Source organism: Amphiprion ocellaris, chromosome 1 (assembly GCF_022539595.1).
Source record: "Amphiprion ocellaris isolate individual 3 ecotype Okinawa chromosome 1, ASM2253959v1, whole genome shotgun sequence".
NCBI lineage: Eukaryota > Metazoa > Chordata > Actinopteri > Pomacentridae > Amphiprion > Amphiprion ocellaris.
Window position 1 is genome coordinate 32,315,800 of NC_072766.1, and position 23,064 is coordinate 32,338,863.

Here is a 23,064-nt window from a genome sequence, read left to right on the forward strand (position 1 = left end):
GATGGATGGATGGATGGTACACGTTTCCCATTTGCTAGTAGTGCTGAACTTCTAGTAGCCTAAATGTCAGTTTAGGGTGGCCGTTAAAGAAATTTCTGGCAATCAGAGGGTAAACTGGGCGTTCTGCCACCTGATATCGAGATCATGCCTTGCTGGAGCACATTTCCATTGCTTTCAGTATCGCAGCACGACCAGCTCACGTACATTTCTTGACACACCTAGTTGTGCTGAATTAACAAATGTAAGAAGTCACCCTTTCTTCTTTGACTTGGTTCAACAACTGTAGCATCACACAGCAGCAGGATCAATATGATCTCCAACTTCAGAGAGAGGTTGTGTGCAGTTTACATACCACAACAGATTATGTCATTGGTTATTTCAGCCTTCTAACATGTCATTGGGATCCTTTGTGGCCTTATTAAACTAAATGCTTTTCTACAAGCGAACAGCTTCTGCAGTGAAATCCTTGAGTTGACCTGTGGATGAATCCAGCACCATCAGAGCTGTCCATACATTCTTATTTTCAGCAATTTCTGTTTCTTTGGACAGTTTTTTTCCTTCTTTTTTCGAAGTGTATCATTATATAGAGATGTCAGTTTTGCTGCTTAAATAAATTAATATTTTCACTGGTGGCATTACTGGCAGTATGAATTTATACAATCACTTACAGAAGTTAAAGATAGTTAGATTTCATTTGAGACATTATCTATGGCACTTATGGAGGTGACTGGAATGTAGTTTGTGGTAGAACATAAACAACACATTTGAAAATTATTATTAAATTCTACTAAGGAAATCATCCCTGTTTCTACTGTCTAGTCTGTAAGTCCCCACCTCAGTGGAAAATGTAAATCTCGATCTTACTCCTTGTATCATTTGTCAAATGGCTACTTACAACTACAGACAGTCGTGTTTCCACATAACTGAAAGTGCAAGATTTTCTGTCTTCTTCAGTCACTGAAAGCAACAATTAGATCCTCGTAAAATGAGACACTGATGATTTTTAAAAAAAATTCTAATACAGATCTTTGCTAATGATAATCAGCATTGCAGTTTAGTGAATTAATGCATTTTGCCAACCTCACTGTGTGAATTTGCATCCACATAATTTTTTACTCCACACTCAGTTTAAGGTAATCTCACAGCATAATGCTCTGCTGTGGGTTAAGACTAAAATAACACTATCAGGCCAAGGCAGATTAAACACAGTAGAGCAAAAGAGGGAATCTGTAAGATTTTGATCGGCTCTACTTTAGCTGCAACTGATTCATGAAAATATGCCCAAATCAGCACTGGGACCAAAGCTCATAACTAATCTGATGGGACCCATTTAACTGTGCATCAAATACAAAAAATATGTTCATACATCAACTAGATTTTTAAATACATATCACTAAATAAAAACTCATGCTGATGGTTAAAGAGGAAAAGTCAGAGGATCACAGAAGTCAGTAATATTAATTTCTTTAGGGTCTTGAATAACTGTGGCTAACCTCATGGAAAACCCTCTAATAATTCTTGAGATATTTCACTCTGCAAAATAATTGTCAACCTTATTTTAGAGCAGGAGAAAAAATAACAATGGTTAACCACTGCCAGTAGCATTTATCTTGAAATTTAACTGCAATCCATCCTGTAAGTCAGTGGTAGACCATCTGACTGATAATTCCATGCTTAGAGCTGCACCTGGTTAAAAAGAGACTTCTGCAGTCTGCATCTGAAACACACCTCTGATAATTCAGTTTGGATTTATTAAGTCCCTGTAGTGCTAATAGAGATGATGAGGACAGTTTATCAGTGTGTATAGAATAATAAATTAATAGCAGTGGACACGTTTTGCTAGTCTAATCACAGTTCTACATCTCCTGTAAAAAAGCAAAAATTAAAGGCAGTAATGCTGGCTTCCATTGCACCGTTTATCTTAATGATGCTTTTGGAGATTTTTCATATTGACAAGTCTAATTCTTGTATTCAGTATTGATTGTATGGTGATACAATAAAGTTATACATCAGCAGCTTTCAAAATATTAGCATCAACTTTCATAAATCCATCAAACTATTTAGTAAATAAAAAACACATCATTAAAAGAAAAGAGTGTGCCTAAGTACCTGTGTCACTGCTGACATTCCGCTGCTGACACGCCTTAAAGTGGAAGCGTTTGACAGCCACTGGCTGGTTTTTATATCGAGCTTGGTAGATGGTGGTCCCACTGCCACCCTGGCCAAGGATGACGTTCTCCTCCTCAGAGTACTCCAGCTGGGCTTTCTCCAAAAACAGCCTGACCAAACACACATAGACACACACACCACACACACACACATACACTCATCTTTATCATTTAGTCCAATACATACAACACTGACATTTTGTGTAACTTGATGTTTAGTCTTACTCAGTCAAGTCAGGAAATGTTTTCTCAGGGGAAACAAAGTAAATAATTAGGTCTTCCAAAAAAAGGCTTGATTTATATATTGTATCTTATCTACTTTAAATTTAGACCAAAAAAACAAGACGTCATAGTTAGATTTGGAGATCATTTCTGTGGGGTGCAGTGACAGTGTGTCCCTGGCTTATATCTATACTGGATGCATAGAGATGAACCTCATATGGATCTTCTCAGTCGACTTCAGTAAATCCAGCAACACACGTAATGTTTCTTTTTCCAAATGTCAATGTTATTCTCATTTCTACAAACTGATGGACCAAGAAACACAAGCAGCTGGTTAAACAGGTTGGAAGTAACCTCTCAGGTCGCACTTAATTAGATGAAGAAAGATTTAAATACAAGAGCTGTAGGCAAGCTGGGTAGGGAGAGGTATATAGATGTCAGGACTTACAGATGTGCACATTTTAGAGGAAGAAATCGTGTAGAGATAAACCTAAAAGTCATCGGTGACCTCGTTATGTGTGCTTGAGCTGAGACAAGTAGCAAAGGGATGCGTGGAGAGAGAGGTGGGGACTTCATAGTGCTGCACATCTTAAAGGGGGAGCAGATGCATAAATACATGGAGATGCATTTGAAGTGGTTTAAACAATGATCTGAGACGGATTGTAACTCTAGAAATTCCTATATGATCATTATTCTGAAAGTAAGTCTGCAGGAACATTACTCATGCCGTTTGACTGTTTATTTACTGGAGCAAGTTTTCACAGTAAAGTAACCTTTTTACAACCTTTGGTTAAAGTGATCAAAAACAGTCAGTATGTGCAGAATGATTCAAGCATCTCCTTCTATTGGTAAGTGGTCACATGATAAACATAACAATGGACCCCGAGACACTTATTTTAAAAAAAAATAAATGAGTGCCTGTCCAAAACTGTCTAAGATCATATGTTTTTGTCACATGCTGACTTTCAGTGTTACATTCCATACTAGAACACAATTTGCCCCACACTGCTATTGCATTTTTAATAGAAGACCAATAATAACACTTACACAAGACAGTCATCCAGCTGTAAAAGGGGCTGGTGTTAGTGGATGGTAGAATACACTCTATGCAGTATACAACAGAAGAAAGTATACTGCATAATCAAGAAACATAACCATATACACCTGTGATTTTCACTTAGCCAACTTGCTAGAACATGGTTGTAAATGAGCTGCAAACACCGGGACTTTTTTTAGTTTGGAACCTATGGGCTGTGTATCTGCATGCCTGCATCAGGGCACCACATGAAAAACAACTGTTGGAAGAATTTAAAAATCTGACTGAGACTTCACAAACATTCAAAAGGATACAGGAACATCAGTGTCCAGCTAAAACTCCATAAAAACTAATCAGAACAGCTGTCCTCCAAAAATGATGCCACTACTCAGTGTGCTGCTTTACAAACAGACGGTGAAGTACTTCAGACTTGGCTCAGGTGCTATCAGTGGAATTCAGAGTGTCTATGACAGCACAGAGTGCGTAGGACATTGCACAACAACAACCTCTGAGGACGTCATCCAAGACAAACAAAAGTGTTCTTCACCACAAAATTGCCAGAGTAAGCTTTGCTAAAAAAAAATGAAAAGAAGCCTGATAAATATTTGGACTAGATTCTTTGATCGGATGAAACCAAGATAAATCTCTTGACCCAGATGGAGACATTGATGTTTAGCGTGAACCTGGTCAGTACTACCACATTCAATGTGTTGTTACAACAGTGAAGCACAGTGGTGAGAGTGTGATGATATGGAGCTACATGAGCGCAAAAGGTGCTGGAGAGCCTGTGGATATACAAAAAAACTGGCTGACAAGAATACTTCCCGTATGTAGGAACTTGGGAGAAGTGGAATATTCAAGCATGATAATGATCCAAAGCACACAAGAGTTTCTGATCCAAAAAAATGTCAACAATGGTGTGGCCAAGTTTGTTGCCTGACTTGAATTGCATAGAGGTGTACTCACTTCTGCTGTATGAAAGATGGAAGTCGCAGCCATAGCATCACACACTGGTTTCTGGAATACTGTTTCGAAGCCGAGAGTTTGTAATTTGACTGTCAATCTGTTGCTCTTTTGACATAACAAACAGGCTGTGGATCTGATCGAGAACTCCAAGACACTAAGTACACCCACTGTGTAGTGACCGGGCAATCACAAAGTAGCCCCATCGTGAAACGTATCTGCTTTCTCATCTATTTTACTGTAAATGGGAACATAATTTAGGAAATGAACATCAGGCTGATGGCATTTCCACAATGGCTTAACAAGTCAAATTTTGCGGCTACATCTATATTTTATATATAGTCTAAACTCTAACTATGTTGTAGCTGTGCCACACCCTGCAACAGATCGCAGCTATTACTGTTGGCTATAATTGTTATTTGTTGCTAGCTGTTATCACAGACTAATGGAAACATCTTGTAGAATCAAGTTCAGCTGTTAAACTAAGCTAGCCAGAATTATCCTTTGACAAGTTTGGTAAAGTGTGGATGGATGGATGGATGGATGGATGGATGGATGGATGGATGGATGGATGGATGGATGGATGGATGGATGGATGGATGGATATGTGAGAGTTTACCGTGCTGGGAAGTCCGTCATGAAGAATTCTGGGACCAGTTCTTGGAGAGGAACTGGCTGATCAGGGTGTTGAGGACAGATGATGTGTTCCTTCTCCATGGCAGCTAGCACACAGTCCTCCATGTTAAAGTAATGAATCCCTTTTCCTTCGTTATCTTCTCCATGTCCTCCCCTCTCTCTGACCTGGCTGGACTGATTGATCAGGAGCTCGACGTGCTTCTGTTGGTCCAGTGAGGAACAGACCGAACAGGGCGCGTACTGCTCTATAAGCAGATTCCCATCACTCTCAGTGGCTGTCAAAGCTATAAGAGAAAAGTTGAGACAAAAGACATTTAGATAATTTCTTGTTTATCTGAGGCCTCAAATAAACAAGATCTTGCATCACAAGAGGGTGTAAGGCGGGTCTATTCAATTGGTGGCCCGCGGGCCCCTCACAACTGGCCCACCCCCCAATGACCCCTTTCCAACCATCTAAAGCAGCCCTATTCAACTAGCGGCCCGCGGGCCACATGCGTCCCGAAAGCAACCCTCGAGACGACAAGTTCTTACAAAAATTCCAACATTATTGCAAACATTGAATGCAACACTTGCCGTAACCTAGCAACTAACCCACAATGCATTGTGTTGAGGAGACGCGTTTGAAAAGTTAACATTAGCGGTTCTATACAGGCGAAAATAGCAGCATGTCTTTTTCTATCCTGAAACGACAAATCGGCGAGGAAAACCGTCGGTTTAATCCTGCGTGGACTGACAAGTATTTATTTATTTACCACCAAGTCTGAACGCCAAACCAATGCGTTTACTCTGCAACGAGTGCTTTGCAGCGCTGAAAGATTATCATGTCCGAAGACACCACGTTGGAAAAACGTGCCGCGTTTCGGACAAACTTTCCCGAGGGATGTCATGAGAGAGCGGCTATAATTCAGAGTTTGACTGCATCTTACAACCGGAGCTGTACTACAATGAAGCGGACCTGCACAGCTCAGGAAAGGGCCACGAAAAAGAGGCCGTTCACAGACTCAGAAACTGTGAAGGACTGCATGTTGGCTGTTGTGGATGAAGTTTTAACGGACGATAAAGTTAAGACGAGTGTGACATCTGCTATCAAACAGGTCTGACACGTCAAACATTCACAGGGTTGATGTTCTCGCCACAGATGTCTTCGAGACATGGTAAGTGCAATAAAGCAGCGTGCTGTAGCAGACACTAAAGGTAGTTTTATGTATTTATGTGACTATTTTCTGTTCACTTATTATAAGTTTAATATTTAAGAAAGACATTTTGTTTTGACAGTTATTTCACTTAGTTGCACTTTATTATGCACTTTGATGTCAGCTTTATTTCGTTTCAAAGGGATAGTAACTATCACTGTGCCGACTGTTTATTTTTTTTGATTATATGCACTGAAGATGTGACTGTCTCAGATGAGACCAAATATGGACAGGGACAAACTCTGTTTTTTGTTATTTCAAAAGAAGAAAAATGTCTCAAGTTCTGAAAAGTTACTGTTAACCAAGTTACTTTTTAATGCACTTTCAGATGTAACCAAAACAAAAGATGGTGTTTCTAATCGGCACTTAGTTTTTATGTTCATATGCACCTTAACCTGTGCTTATATTTACCTATCAAAACGTGTTGAAGTTGTGTGTTTGAAATGTAAAATTTAAAGAAGCAGTATTTCAGCACAGGTTTAGTTTAAGTACTGCTCTTCTATTGTGTTTATGTCCTTTTGGATGTGGCTATACATTAATAAACATCCAGTGTGTTTGTTATCTTATCTGTTTGTGTTTATTTTAAATGGTTAACTTTGCTCACTGTCTGCTAAAAACATCCGGCCCAGCTCATGTTCTTAGTCTGAAAATCCGGCCCCAGTCAATTTTTAATTGAATAGCCCTGGTGTAAGGTGTATGTGCACTACTTTGTTTGGAGTAAGTAATTATTTTTATTAGGGCCCAAACACAAACTGCTGCAAAGCAGGGACCCTATTGTTTTTGTTAAGATTATTATTTTCAATACCAACTTTAAAACTTTATCTAGGGCCTACATGGTAGGTAGTACAAAGCAAAAAGTTTAATAGAACATAAGGGCTTGCAAACATTGTGATGGAAAAAATGACCCATATCTACCATAAGAGGGTGCTATTGTACACATGAGAGCATTGTATTAAATACCCATGTAAATGTTCTATATGTGTTACTTAAATGTTGCTTATTGCAACATAAGTGCGCTCATTTCTAAAAGTATTTTTTTTAATGCAAAACTGATAAACATTCAGAACGCACTTTGCAGAACTAGTCTGTGTTTTGTTCATTCAGAGTAACAATTTTTGTGTCAAAATATTTTGTAGAAATTCCCTGTCAATAATTATCAACCACATTTTTGATATTTTACGTTATTTGCTGGCAGAGGGCGCAGTAAAGCAGTTTTCATTAAATACCTATTTATGGCCATTTTCTAATTTCATCATTCACATTGTAGTCGCTGGTGAACCACTTCCCTCAACCAGTTGGTTTGTTTGTGTTACCAAACTAATGTGTTAAAACATGAAGGTCACAGAGTAACAGTTCCCTTGTTCTTGCCAGAGCAATTTAATGATTAAATCAATGTAGTTTGGTTGCTAAGAAGAGAACAGTAACAGCTTGAGTTCTCTGACAGAAAGGGCCTCCTGACAGTGAGATAAAGGAGTTAAAATTAAAAGCAAAAAATAGCAATACTACTGCATGGACTGCATGTAGCTGTGTAGTCCTGTGCCCTCCTGTTTATTGTACAACTACCAATCATATCTGTTTAAACTGGACTCAATTGTGAAATGTCTACGCAGGAGCACTAATTACCTTATTATGTAACCCATACCACTTTATGCTAAGAAGTCAAAAAAAAAATCATATCAAAGAAGAGTCAGAGTGAGATATTTACTTAAGCAGGCCATAATATATTGAAAAAACTAGATCCCTCTGTAAGGGTTTGCACAATGGTGATGGTTTTAAATCCAAATGGTTAAGCAGTCTTTAAGTGTATGACATCCCTGCCGTTTGGCCATATTTCTCTTTCAATTAAACAAATTTGACTTTGTTTAATTTTTTCAACCTTACAGTTCTCTTCATGTTCTCTTATGATCGAGCGACTGGGTCCAAAATATTTGATGCAGTTCAGGACTTAACGTGAAGATAGCCTTTATTTAACAAAATGACTGAACTGTAGCTTATAAACAATGACACCGTGTGACATGAAGAAATGCACACAGCGGGACTTGTACAGTGTAACATAATTAGAAGTAATTATGAAGTTATTTCTGTTGTTCCACGTGCATAAATGTGTACAACTGTTTTGCTTTATAGATCCTCATATGGATGTCACACCTGTTGGATGCTGCAGATATTTACTTGTTATGGCCTCAGAACCGTGGTGTTGTGCTCTCTCTTGCAGATCTCTTGCTGGGTAGAGCTTGCCATTATCATCTAATTACCTGGGTACACCAGGCCAGTGTCCCTGGGTTATATAAGTCAGCCCGCTGAGTTGGCAGACATTGCTCTCTCTCTCCTCTGTCACCTAGTCCTGCATTCACGTGTTCTTTGTATTAGTTTAGTTTGCCTTACACTAACAACATGCAACAACTGATCCTAACTATCACACTTCACATATTAAGTAACTGTAGTAACTTCATTAATTAGGTATAGGAATTATCTAGACAGGGAGAAATCAGAATGGGCGATCTAACACACTATGAACTTGTCGTCACCTCAGACAGGTGAACTGTCCCACAAAGTCAGTTTATCAGCTGCGGTTTAATATTTTCTGACATTGCAGCCGTCCTCAGGTTGAGTCCTAAGCCTTCAGTTTCACTGTTTATAGAAATCAGAAATCAACTGGGCTGTTAGTTACTTAGATACTTTGATCAGCTGCTATAAGCTTAGATATGGTCTGTAAGTGCATTACTATGCAACATACATCACTTGGTGTATTGTCCAGTCCAATGTCTCATGTCTGGAAGGGGCTTTAGTGTGATTACTTGTTGATTTTATATGATTTTTTAAAAAATGTCAGTCTATGGGAATTTTGAAATTCTAATAGGCTGACATAATAAAGATAATAATAATAAACCACTGAAAATCACAAATAGCATCTTGGATGGGATTCATCTTTAAAACCAAAAGTCATGCACTTAGTGGATCATCTATGCAGAAGGTGGCGCTGTCTTAAAATGAAGGACTCCAGACTTGCAGCCCTTGAAGTCTGTAAAGTACAGATTCCAGGCATGCTGACACATACTATTGGTCCCAGTGTAAAATGCTTTATAGTCAAGAACTGTTGCAATAGTGCCACTCTGTGGCCTGTTACAACAATACAATGCAGCAAAATTGTCAAGCGCTCGTTCATCCACAGGTACAGGTACAGGTTTTCAAACATACTTGTAATTGCTCTGTATGTTAAATCGACAAGCGAATGCACTATAAGACTTTAGAGCCTGCTGCCACAGCATTGATCACTGTCCATTATGGGAAGTGCAAGACAGCTGGACCAGCTGCAAGCTTCGGCATCTCCAAGCAAATGCACTGCATTTTCATCAGGTCATGCAATCATGTTAAATTTGACTTTTTGGTGCAGAGAAAAAAGTTCTGGTAGTTCAAAGTTGGATTATATCCCTGCAGTTTGCACTCTCTGAGGTTATTTAAACCTTTCCAAGTGATGGAATGTATTAAAGTAGGTCTTTCAGAGAAATTGCGAAGAAAGTCAAAGTGTCAGTGAGTACAGTTTTCTTCACCATCAAAAGGCACTCAGAAACTGGGAGAAACTCTGACAGAAAGATGTCTGGAAGACCTAAAGCCACAACAAAATCAGAAGACAAGTTTCTGAGAGTCAACAGCTTGGTGATAGGCTGCTCACAGGACAACAGCTTCAGGCACAGCTGAATAGTTGTTGTGGTGAGCAAGTTTCAATTACAATTGTGAAGAGAAGCTTTCGAGTTGGAGGTTTGACAGGTCGAGTTGTAGCAAGAAAGCCATTGCTAAGACGTCGGAACAATACAAAGAGGCTTGTCCGGGCCATGAAACACTGTCAGTGGACTACTGAAGACTGGAAGAAGGTATTATGGACTGATGAGTCAAAATTTGAAATCTTTGGTTCATCATGCAGGATTTATGTATGTCATCGAGTAGGAGAAAGGATGGTTCCTCAGTGTGTGACATCAACTGTCAAACATGGAGGAGGAAGAGTGATTGTCTCGGGCTGTCTATGCTTTCATTTCAGAGTACAATGAGACATTAACATTCATAATTCCCAATAAAAAACTGGAAAAATTGGGGAGTTGCAAAACGTTTGACCGGTAGTGAAGGTGTCTGAATCCACTGAAATGGTAGTGTACTAACCGGGGAACCACTGCTCGATTAGAGAGTTGACATGGTCTGTGATGAATGCCATTGCAGAGAAATCCCTCGATTCTGACTGGCAGATGATCTTTATGCCTCCACTCTTCCTCCTCTTCCAGTTCACTTCTGATGATTCCACGCTGCAAGACATAAACACGAGTAACCACCTCGTCCCACTTAAGTTCCAGCTGATGTCACCATCTTCTGATTCACCCTGTTGATTGATTGTAGCAAATCTTGTTGTAAAATACCATGTTTATCTTAAATTGAATGTGGGACATGCTAATCTACCCACCTTCCATGAATCAGCAATTCCATTAAGTAATATCATACTGGCTGTTGTTGAAGTTTGTGTTTCCTTTATCCTTGTTCAGAGACTTTGAATCTGATTGAAGTTAAACATCCTTAACACTTGCTGAATTTCTGAACTCATTTGTCTAATGAATTGTACCCACAATCCTTCTAGTTACAATTCTGACCTGAGGCAACCTCCATCAAAAGTAACCAGCAGCCCCTCCTTCCAGTAGATGGTCTTGCTGCGTCTGACTCTAAAGGTACTGCAGCGGCTCCTCTGCTGGGCTCCAGCAAAGCTGTAGATCACAGAATTCCTGCTCTGCCTGCTCCTGGTGGTTTTTGTTTTGGTCTCGAATGACTGCAAGAACACAACATTTCATGCCATGAACGTAACAAAAACAGTAAAATTGGCGAATGATAAGAATGCGTTGGGTTCAGTACCTGCAGGTCCATCTCTTTTAGGCTTATGAGCATCCTAGCAATTAAACGCTCCCAAAATCCAGCAGGAACAAAACTCATCTTGAAAAGGCGCTGAAGGGTGTTGTTTGATTGCTGGCGAAAGGCGTAGATGTCCATGGCTGGCTTGGGAGGAAGGAGGTGGGGTAGCAGATAGCTACAACCAAAAAAATAAACAATACACAATTACAGTTACACAGTTTTTATATAAACTTCTTGCCTGCTGTTCAGCACAACTGCAGAAATGTGGTTGTTTGTAGGTTGCTTTCATATTACCTTTGCATTTTTGGCATTATATGATGGCTTATGTGTTGCCCTCAGGGGCATAGCTCATTATTAGGCACATTGCATATGGATGCTAGGGTGTTTGAAAATATCCTCTGTGGTAGTTGGTTGGTTGATGAGTGTTTACTAAAATGATAACCATCTTGGAAGTAGTTTAATGTTTAAGATTTTTACTAGGGTGTGTATAATTGTTACTAATATTCACTTGGACACTTCACAAGGGGGGTTGTTGTGTTGTTAATAGACGTTGTTTCCATGATGCTGGAGTGTTGCTAACGTATTTGGGATGGTTGCAATGGTAATTATGAAAATTCACTAGGTGTATATGAGGAATGCGCTATGGTTGACAGTGGTGCATATTTCAATGTGAAATTGTGTGGTACAAAAACTGTGGGACTACATATGCAGTAAAAAGAAACAACGAAACATTGAATAGGATATGATCATTGCTACTCTTGGCTTTCTGCTATGTAATTATTGTGCAGTTTGTACAGCAAGCATACATAATAGAGTAAACTTCAAACTATACAGGGATCACAGTGTATATCAAGTTCTTTTACCTGTCGTTGGCCACAGGCAGAGCAATCTCAAACTTGGCCAGAAACTGGAAATACTGTTCCTCTGTCTCCTGAGTGATCCCTGTTCCTACCAACAGCATCTGCATAACAGACATCATCATAGGCGGCACCACAGAAACTTAGCATCATCATTAACACACAAAATATCATAGAAACATGAGCATCCTAAGTCTCACCCTGAGGTCTGAAGCTCGGATCACTCCATTCCTGGCTACAGAGCGTGAGGACTTGATGTAAATGATCCTCTCTAGGCATTCTGACAGCCACACAGGACACAGGAAGTAGAGGGTACACAAGCCATGGCTGGTGTCAGGGAAGTGCAGCAGAGTCCCTGTGTCTATTAAGAAATTAATGGCTGGATGTAGATAAAAACAAAGAAGAGGAAAGCGGTAAGGATGATGTTTCTTCATAAATTATGGTCAGTGTTACTGATATAAGGTAAATATTTTAGTACACCAGCAGCATCAACAGGCTGAATCTTTATCTGGACAGTCTGACAATCTGGAAGTCATTATCACCTCTTCAGTAACTCAGCCACCTCTTGTATTTAAATTCACACAAACATGGCACAAAGTCTAAATGAGCTTGCTGTGTATTTTTCCTAATTCTCCTTACAGTCTCTTTGTGTCAGATGTTCAGTAAAACACGGAACAAAGAACACAAGTCAAGTCATGTCTCCGTTATTTAAATAGCACATCTATCAAATATCACATACAATGTCTCTGTGAATCTAAGTAGCGTGAATTGTTTGACATGTCAAACTAACTATTTTTACATTTTAGAGTGAATAAATCGTAGTACCGATCTGTAGGTCCTCATAGTCTCTGATGTCACTTCCCGGGTTCTGCTTAATGATGTTATCCAACTGGACATCAGTCAGGTACTGGACTTCTCCCTGAGCATGTCTTCTCTGCTTTTCTGCAATGACTGCTTCCTGAAGTGTCAGGTAGCTCCTGGGAATCTGATGGAGCAGACAAGGGTAACAAAATCTATATGTGCAATAGAACACACAGGAAGAAAGTAACAGATCATTATGGCATGTACATGATTTCTATGTAGTCTTTTGAACACCATGTCATTCATGGCTGGCCATATAGAATGCATATATATTGTGAATGCCCTGCACTCAATACATTGGATGTACCTACACAGTAAAATCTACTGAAATTCTACTTTGACTTTTGGCTACAGATAAACAAGTTTCTAATTCTGGTAAATATATTGTGATTTTTACAAGTCCTGGTTAAAAAAGCATTTTTAATGCTGCTGTGTCATAATTTCTTTCTTGGATCATTTCAAGTATGCTTTGTTATTGATAAAGCTCTGTTTTTTGTTCCTCAAATATTTTTGATTGGAGAAACAAAAACACTGATATGTGCCTGTGCTGCTGTATGCATATATTAGGCAGCTTTTCTCTATGGGTTCAAACTGTGAAGCTTTCTCTCCACAGGCACACAGTTTAGAGCACCACAAGCCACACTGCTTCACTCACCAGTCTGCCGAGAAGTTTACTGCCACAGGTTGAGCTGCTGGTGTCTTTCATGGAGAGAGCCACATTGTAGATCAGCATCTTCAGATCATCTAAACCCTCCAGGGACTTACTGGACACTTCACTGAGTAACAAGACACAAATACACACTTGTATACTTTCTTCAGATGGATGAACGTAAGTTTGATTCTTATAATGTTGAAACAACTGGCTCGACGCACACGGAAACACTGCAACAGGTTCTTATCTATAAACACTATCGGTCAAAAGTTATAGAACATCTCAATTTTTCCAGATTTTTCAAATTGAAATTCAAGTAGTTCAACTCCAATGAATAGCTTGAAATGGTACAAAGGTAAGTGGTGAACTGCCGGAGGTTAAAAAAAAAAAAGATTACACAAACTGAAAAAAAATGTACATTTCAGAATGATACAAAAAGGCCTTTTTCAGGGAGGAAGAAATGGGTTAACAACTTAAAGCTGTTCTGTGGCAATGGAGGTTGATCAAGCCTTGAAAATTGGTGCTGCCAAATCCTACAGGTGTCCCAACTTTTCTTGATTACTTACAACCCCCTCTGTCTGCATAAAAGTAGTGTTGGAACACACAGTGGCACCACACCCTCGAGAGCTTTATTTGAACAGTATTGTACTGCAGAAAGTAGTGTGTTGTTATAAAAATGGTGAGGAAAAGGCAATTAACAATAGAAGATAGACAGACCATCGTACCACTTAAAAATGTAGATCTTTCCTACAGAGAATTTGCGAAGAAAGTCAAGGTGTCAGTGAGTACAGGATTCTTCACCATCAAAGGGCACTCAAACTGGGGGAAACTCAAACATGAAGATGTCTGGAAGACCCAAAGCCACAATAAAATCAGAAGACAAGTTTCTGGGAGTCAACAGCTTGGTGATAGGCGGCTCACAGGACGCCAGCTTCAAGCACAGCTTAATAGTGGTCGTAGTAAGCAAGTCACAATTTCAAATGTGAAGAGAAGACTTCGAGTTGCAGGTTTGACAGGTTGAGTAGGAGAAAGGATGGTTCCTCAGTGTGTGACATCAACTGTCAAACATGGAGGAGAAAGTGTGATGATCTGGAGCTGTTTTGCTGGATCCAGGGTTGGTGACTTGTTCTGAGTGAGAGGAACCCTGAACCAAAACAGCTACCACATCATTCTGCAGCACCATGCAGAACCCTCTGGTATGTTCCTAGTTGATCAGGAGTTAATCCTACAGCAAGATAATGGCTCAAAACATAAGTTCAAGCTATGCCAGAACTATCTTAGGAAAAAAGAGCAAGATGGTAAGCTTGAAAACATGGAGTGGCAGCACAGTCTCCAGACTTAAACCCCATGGATCTGGTTTGGGATGAACTGGACAGAAGAGTGAAAGCAAAGCAACCTACAAGTGCCACACATTTATGGGAACTTCTGCAACAGAGTTGGGAAGAACTTTCTGAAGAATATTTGATTTCCATTGTTTAAAGAATGCCACGAATATGTTCAGCTGTTACATCTGTACATTAACATCAACATAGACGTTTATTTCCAATAAAAAACTGGAAAAATTTGTGTGTTTTAAAACTTTTGACCCATAGTGTAAATGCATAAACAACAAAATGTAAAATGTATGCTTACTGCAGATGTTTATAGGTGATGTCAGGATAGCCAGTGGCTCGAGCCCCTGATGGAGATCGGCACAGAGCCAGAACATAAGCTCTCAGTGTTGCCAGTCTCTCTGTGCGAAACTTGGAATCAATGAGATCTAAATGTGTTCCCACAACTATCACTACAGAGTTAGGCGCTCGAGCCTGTAGACAACAACACACAGACAGTAGTATACTTATAAAATGTGCATTATGAGAAAAAAAAATTGATTTGTAAAATGGACAGTCAGATAATCAAATGAACACAGATACAACAAGAAAAGCACTCAGAGAGCACAAGGCTTTTCAGTCGTAGCATTTCCGACAGCTGAAATTTTGAAAAAAATCATGGCAGAAATCACGGCACCATAGAATGTGGCCGTTTAATACAGATGTACCCACAAACAAAATTACCTTGCGCTTTCGGACACCCCGTGCATTTCACAAACAAACATCACTTTTACAAAAACAAAACAAAATCTGAACCCAAATCAGATGTAAATCCTTGCAGTAGACTGGCTATTCCTCTCTGAGAATACATGTAGTTAATCAAATTATAATTTGAACTCTGACAGGGTGGAGTGGAGTTTTGATGACATTTATCACACTTTGTTCTTTACTTGTAGTTAGGAATGTTTCACTCTTAAGTTGACGATTTAGAGTTAAAGTTTCAGGCCCTCACTTGCTGACAGGTGAGTTAGCTTAAAAGTAGAAACTCTGGCATCAAGACACACATGGACAGGATCACATCAAAATGATATTGCATTAACAATGCTAATAGGAAAAAAAAATTGCAAACATAGGAAATTTTTTGTATTTGTAATTACTGTTTCAACAATCCACAAACAAAGAACAAAGAATTGCTACAGCTAAACTTCTAAGGTTTCCATGAACAATTACATGAAATTCAAGCTTCCATAAAGTTGCCTCCTGTAACCTTCGGTTAGTTTATTTGGTCAGGGAGCCAAATGATTTTTCTTTTAAATTAGAGCACACCTCTGACTCAGTGGAAACACAAAGATCATCTGTTCATTCAGCACTAAAAACTGATCGGATTCATTTGTCTAGATTTCTCATTAAAGTCCAGTTTAAAGTACAGATGATCAGCTGTCTGCCGAACACTCTGTGGGTGAGCTGAAACTTACCTCAATGTTGAGCAGCCATGTCTGCAGGTTGGCCACAGCCTCCTCTCCGAGAGCAAGGTTCCAGATCACCACGTACAGGGCCTTATCAGTGAAGAAACACTGGTTCACTGTGGACATGCTGGCTTGACCACCAATGTCCCACACGTTGAACAACACAAAGTCCTTCTGTGTACAATAACACATGAAATAGCTCAGCTCTAAACAAGGGAATGCATTGGTGAATAGGAGATTCTCAGATTTTGAACAGTCCATTAGTCCCTACTGTGAATAGCTTAACACCTTTCAGAAAAATGAACAGTAAAAATAAAAGCTATAATACCTGTGAAACTACTGCCATGTTTAGAAAATTATGCAGAGAAAACAGGGTATAGAAACATTTAAAAATACAAAACATACAACATCATGTGTAAATTGAAGGACAGTTATTTAAGATTCTCCCGTATTTGTGTTTCCCCAATCAAATACAAGCAAATTTGTGTCACTGACCATCATAGCATCTTAGTATAGAAGGTCACACTTCCTTGAGTTGCATCCCTTTAATTGAAATACTGCTATGACTTAAAGGGCAAAAGGAGGACTCAAACATCTGGTCAAACAAACCAGGGAACTGAAATCGGGGAAGCTGGGGAGCTTGGGCAGGGGCCTAAAGGCAAGGAAAACTGGAATCCAGAGGATGACCTGGCAGCAGGGGCTGCTCAAGAAAACAACCCAGAACTGAGCAGAAAGACCAGGTTGGTAAAGTGAACGGCCCAGACAGGGCAGTAGAGAAGGGGAGCTGGTAGCAAAGACGAGCGTCCTTCAGCACCCAGACAGGGGGCATGTAGTGAAGACAGACCCTTTGAGAAAGTAGGACAAATGGTGAAGCATAACTCTTCTGGAGGTCTGGCAGGAGACCAGCGACAAACTTGAAGCTCTCCCAGGACCTAGGCTGAGGGCCAGCAACGATGGCAAAAGCCCTCTGGGGGTCAAGTAGAAAGCCGGTAGTGAAGGTGGAAGCCCTTCAGACGTCAAGCAAGCAGGTGGGGCAGAGGAAGACAAGACAGAACATAAAATAAACCATGACAGCCACGGAAGAGAATTCTAAAATCAAAAAGAAACTATCTAGAACTACGTAAATCCTAAAACCTGAACAGCACATGCTAAGATAATACTCAGATAGATCTGATCTACTCATCAGAGTTTGTTTAAGTTAATGAACTTGCAGCCAATGTGTGCCTGTTATGAAAACCCAGCTTGCATGCGAAAAGCACGATCTTTGATATGGCTGTCCAGTGCATACAGGTCCAATATGGGCGTCATGTCCACCACTACGGCAAGTCACGGAATCCATTCAAACAAAACAGATGTTGGCAAAGGAGACAGTTGCGATTCACACCAAACCTGAGCACTAGGAGGTCACTCTGTTGCCTTCACCACCAGCCGCATGCCAAAAGACCATGTGTTTTTTCTTATTACTGGACAAAGTGCAGCATGCCAGACATTCTCATCTCTCATGCGAGGTAGGAACAGTGGCACAACATGGTCCAGACCCGCAGCTTGTGACTGAATGACTGGAGACAGTGTGGGAAGCTTTGGAGCAGCTGAGCCTGACCTCTGATTTCAGCAGACTCCTCCTTGGCAACTGCAGCTTCAATGCCACTAAGCGCTGACTAGCATCTTCCCTTACCTTCCAACCCACATGAGACCAAGTGATCTCATTCCTCCCAGTTTTCATTTGCTTCAGTGCTGAAACAGCCAAAGAACAAGGTGAATCAGGTCTTGCAATGGTTTGAGGTATGTTTAGCGTTATTATAGTACTTTAATATGAATCCTTCTCCTCAAAGCCAGAGAATGAAGCATGTCTGCAAAATGGAGGAGTACTTTTCCATGATCAGTGGGGAGTCGATTCAGTATTGTTCTCCAATTCCAGAGTGGGCAAAACAACTTGAATTTTTCTACCACCATGAAGGTATCATTGTCTCTCTTCATAGTAATAAGCATAAAAATTGAGGTTGATGGGAAGATCATTTAATTTGGCATTATTTATTCATAAACCACAGCTGTGGAGGATCAAAGCTAAAAATCCCTTGGACTTTTGCTGAAATGCTCTCAGTTCTAGAAATCCATTGAATCCAAAAGCAGATTAAACTCACCAGTCCCATAGTACAGGTACACCAAAATTACAGGATTTTAAACTACTTTCAGAAGTAGTTTTCATGGTCTGAAATCTAGACCATTTACTGTGTGTGCTGTGAGTGTATAGTACATGGATGTGCTGCTTCTCTCACATTGTTCTTTCCTCGATTGGGTTTGTCCAGCTCCCAGGTGGAGGTAGAGATGCTGCGTTCTGATAGGGTGAAGGGGAATGCCTTGCCGGTCTGCAGAGCCTCCAGAAGGGCCGTCTTCCCCTGTCTTGATGGGCCAATCACAAGCATCTTCAGCAGTTTACAAGGCTCTGCTTTTCGAAGGTTAGCCCGGAGGAAAGCCAGGACAGACGCAGGACCTGACCCACCAGAGAGGGAAGTATTTGTTTTTGAGGATATTACACTGCATTACATTGCAAGTTATCAACAAACTGAAGAGAGGACATCATTGCAACAAATCAAATATATTACAATACAAGTAAATGTACATTTGACAGTACCTTCTTTTTTTACTTCTGGGGGGACATTAGTGATGTTGAGATCGTCAATGTCCAGCTGCCACAGGTTGGACAGCTGACCAAGCTCTGCTGGAAGTAGCCGGATTCCAGGATTACTGTTACCAGAGTGAGAAAACATAGGTCAGCCTTTCACTCTGAAGGGAGGGTGTTAAAGCTATGTAAATTCAAAGGAGTATGTAAGAGCAGAGAAATTAGCATAAAAAAAGCTTTAAACACCTGTAGAAGGAGCACAGACATTATACCAAAGCAGCAGTTGACTGGGACTGAACTAATTTAGGTGGCTAACCTAGAAATACTAAATATACACTCTAGTTTATTGTTTGTGCTTCTCACGAGTTCAAATAACTTCTAAGATAAATCGAAAAAGACAGAGGGACTCACTTGGAGAGGTAGAGCTCAGTGAGGCTGTGCAGACTACACACTGACTGGGGAACACACTCCAGCTGGTTGTCATTTAGAAAAAGCACTTCCAGTGAATCCTTCATAACAGTGGAGAACTCGATGGGACACACTGCCAAAACACAGCCATGCAGAGGGTCACAGCTACTACTGGAACGAGTTCATAGGCTAGAAACAATAACTTCCACGGAACTAGATTCTTGGTATGACGCATTTCCTCTGAAATAGCTGTGAAACACACACTTATATGTGAATATGAGAATTTTAACATCCATGCAAATTAAGGTCAGTGAGCTGAGAGGTATACAAGCTCTAAATACACAAAGGAAAGATAAATACATTTCTTTAAAAATGATCAATCTTTATAATTCAGAAAAATTATGAAAACAGGTAGTGATTAGTGTAAACAAAAACAATCATGAAAACAGGCAAGCACTACCTATTACAGTATAATTTTTATCTGCGTTTTGAAACCGATAATGTCAAAGAAAGCAATGTTATTTTAGAGAATGTATGTTGCAATGTGGATGAGGTTATCATGAAGGATGATTGTTGTTGACCCTCGATCTGTCACCAGAGTTTTTAAATCCATAAAAGTGGGGGAAACACTGGAACCAGATAACATATCAGCTTTTCTGCTCATAACATTTGCAGAAGAGCTTTCACCAGTTTGACATAGACTTTTTCAGCTCTCCATAGACACACACTCCATACCAGAGCTCTGGAAAAAAATCTATCATAATCCCAGACCCTAAACAAGCATGCACCCAGGTCAACAATGATAATCGACCAGTGACTCTCACTTCGAATCTTACGAAGTCTCTAGAGAGGCTCCTACTAGGTTTTTTATGCACAGAGGTGGAGCAATCGCTTGATCCTTTTCAATTTACTCATTCGAAAAAACGCAGGATTTGTGATGCCATGCCTACTGTGATGCACCTGGCTTTGAAGCACCTAGAAAGTCCTGCAGCATATGCCGGGCTGCTTTTTATCGATTTTAGTTCTTCTTTTAATTCCATCTAACCACACATTCTTCTTAAAAACATGGTTGATCTGAATGTCAACCCATTTCTAATATGTATATGTGATATCATTCTTTGATTTCAAACTGTTCACGGCAGGTAAAATTCAACTCTGTCCTCTCTATCACTGCTGTAAGCAGCACAGGGGTCCCCCAGGAGTGCATCACTTCACGCTTCCTCTTCATTTTGTACACCAACGACTGTGTCAAGACTCAGCCAGATCAATATGTCATTAAGTTTTCAGACGATACCGGTTTTCTCAGTTTGCTCACATGCAATCAAGGCCATCATAAAATTGCTGTGGATGAACTTATTGACTGGTGTGACACCAACAAACTGCAGATTAACAGAAAAAACTGTTGAGATACTGTTGAACCCCAAATCAGTGGGTGACCATATTCCTGTGGCCATATAGGGCAACAACATCAAATAGGTCACCTCTTTTAAATACCTAGGTGTGCACATTCATAGCGACCTCAGCTGGCACACGCAGGTGGCAAGTGTTTGTGCCAGAATCCATCATTTTCACTGTGCGACCATTGAGTCCATACTTAGGTACGGGATCACCTGCTGGTTTGGGGCTCTTACAGTCAAATCCGAAACTCAGATTCATAACCTGGTGAAGATGAAGTAAGACCATGGGTACCCCTGCTCCACTCATGCCACAAGACTTGTTTGTGTAGGTCACCATCAGGCAGGCAAACAACATCCTGTCTGACACATCACATGTCCTGTTTCCAGAGTATGAACTGTTGAATTCAGGCAGGAGGTACACAGTGGTTTTAAACACTCTTTTATCCCTCTCTGAATCAGGCTCATTAATGAGCAGTTAGGTGTAGCTACCAAAAGGAGGTAATTAAATGCTGTGTATGTTGGGATGTATGTATGGGGGTAGGTGTGTATTTAAATTTTTCATATTATTGTAACTTATTTATATGTCTGAGATTATATGCTACATATTTGATGTGTTTTTAGTGGTATGTATTCTGTCATGTGTTGCAGTGCAGCTTGCTTTTTTGCTTTTTTCCAAGACAAATTTCTCCCACAGGAGACAATAAACAGAACTTTGAACTTTGAACAATAGTCAGTCATAATTTCAAAGGTGTCACTTCAAGAAAAAAATTCATTGCATGGAAATAACTTTTTTCAAGATTTAAAGAAGGTCTTGCCTCCACAACAGGTTCTGTATATACTTTCTGTGGACAGAACAAAATTACAAGCTTTCACATGGACACTGGTAAATGACTGATTGTGTGTGTGTGTGTGTGTGCGTGCGTGTGTGTGTCTGTGTGTGTGTGTGTGTGTTTTGTTGCATTCAAGATTCAAATGATTTCAATGCATTTAAAGCGCATCTACCTGGGTCTGGGTCTCTTCTGCTCCATGTAGTCAGGAAGGCCATTCTCCTGGATTTGGGCACCTCTTCTGTTCTAAAAGACACCATTCAAGGTGCAAAAACAAGTCCACTAATGTTACAAAAAAAACTTACAAAAGCATCAACAAGGAATGACAACAGCCCTCATATTCATATAAATGTGAGAATATAGATTGACTATATAGACTGATAAAATAACAATAAATCTATCTATCTATCTATCTATCTATCTATCTATCTATCTATCTATCTATCTATCTATCTATCTATCTATCTATCTATCTATCTATCTATCTATCTATCTATCTATCTATCTATCTATCTATCTATCTATCTATCTATCTATCTATCTATCTATGTAGTTTAGCCTATTTTGATTTAGTTCCAGTTTATCTATAAACGAGCCAATTTTCCCGACGTAAAAAAGTAAAAAACAAAATATTAAGCGAGGGAGACAAGTACTCCATATTCAGACTATTAAGATACAGTAAATACGTTTCGGTACAGTAATACATTTATATTCGTCTCACTCTGACACTAACAAATCTCATATCTAATCATGTCTTTTAAAACAATGTATAGACTGAGATTGTAACTAACAGTGCTGATTATAGTTTAGCATGCCAAATATTTTCTTAATTAACTACTTAGTGTATTAAAAAATAAATAGTCCAAATATTCACATTGTCTCAGAGTTTCAGTGTGATACCATCAGTGTCTTGTGTTGTGAAATCAGCAGTGGCATTAAGATTGAAAATCATCCCATGTGAGGAATGACTAGCTCTAGTGAAAAAATTCATATAGAGCTAATGCTGCATTAATCTGAAAACCAAAGTCAGACATTTGGCTATTAGTGACTGTAATCAGTCCCATAGCTTCCTAGTCAAATAAACTCCTTCACACATGCCATTTATTGATGGATTCAGTCCACGGAGGTAAGTAACAGCTGACTCCAGCTGACACAAACAAGTATGTATATGTGGACCTACTTGCCCAGCTGGTTCCTTGAAAGATCAAGCATCCTTAGCTGAGAGCATTTCCACTTATTGGTGGATGGGAGTGCTGCAATGTGATTCCCAGACAATCTCAACGAGACCAGAGCCTAACATGAGAGAGAGGAGGGGTGAGATACTGCAAAACATACATTTGCATTTTCAGTTCAGTGAAAGACAGTTGCTAAACCGAAGTGATAAGAACACTGCAGTTTGTGGTGCCCCCAGCTAATAATGATTCTACAGCATGAATGACACTAGTGGTAGAAGATGACAAGGATTAACAGAGGTCTGCCATGGCCATGAAGCTACCTGAAGTAACAATCAATTCTACCCAGTATACCAGTCTGAAAAAAGACATTATGAGACAGTTTTGAA

General features: G+C 39.8%; 1 protein-coding gene across 5 annotated transcripts in view; it reads right to left on the reverse strand.

Moving 5' to 3' along the window:
- Positions 1-23,064, reverse strand: part of lrrk1 (leucine-rich repeat kinase 1) — a 66,282-nt gene that overhangs the window by 13,432 nt on the left and 29,786 nt on the right. For all 5 annotated transcript variants that reach the window (XM_055010042.1, XM_035944503.2, XM_035944502.2 and 2 more), the window contains 16 exons: positions 22,684-22,796; positions 21,679-21,749; positions 19,283-19,412; positions 18,884-18,996; positions 18,528-18,742; positions 16,261-16,425; positions 15,108-15,280; positions 13,479-13,599; positions 12,788-12,947; positions 12,163-12,341; positions 11,969-12,066; positions 11,109-11,280; positions 10,853-11,025; positions 10,374-10,513; positions 5,009-5,309; positions 2,110-2,279 (listed from right to left, as the gene is read on the reverse strand). In XM_055010042.1, coding sequence (XP_054866017.1) covers positions 2,110-2,279; positions 5,009-5,309; positions 10,374-10,513; positions 10,853-11,025; positions 11,109-11,280; positions 11,969-12,066; positions 12,163-12,341; positions 12,788-12,947; positions 13,479-13,599; positions 15,108-15,280; positions 16,261-16,425; positions 18,528-18,742; positions 18,884-18,996; positions 19,283-19,412; positions 21,679-21,749; positions 22,684-22,796 — 2,494 coding nt within the window. The remainder of the gene's footprint in view (positions 1-2,109; positions 2,280-5,008; positions 5,310-10,373; positions 10,514-10,852; positions 11,026-11,108; positions 11,281-11,968; positions 12,067-12,162; positions 12,342-12,787; positions 12,948-13,478; positions 13,600-15,107; positions 15,281-16,260; positions 16,426-18,527; positions 18,743-18,883; positions 18,997-19,282; positions 19,413-21,678; positions 21,750-22,683; positions 22,797-23,064) is intronic.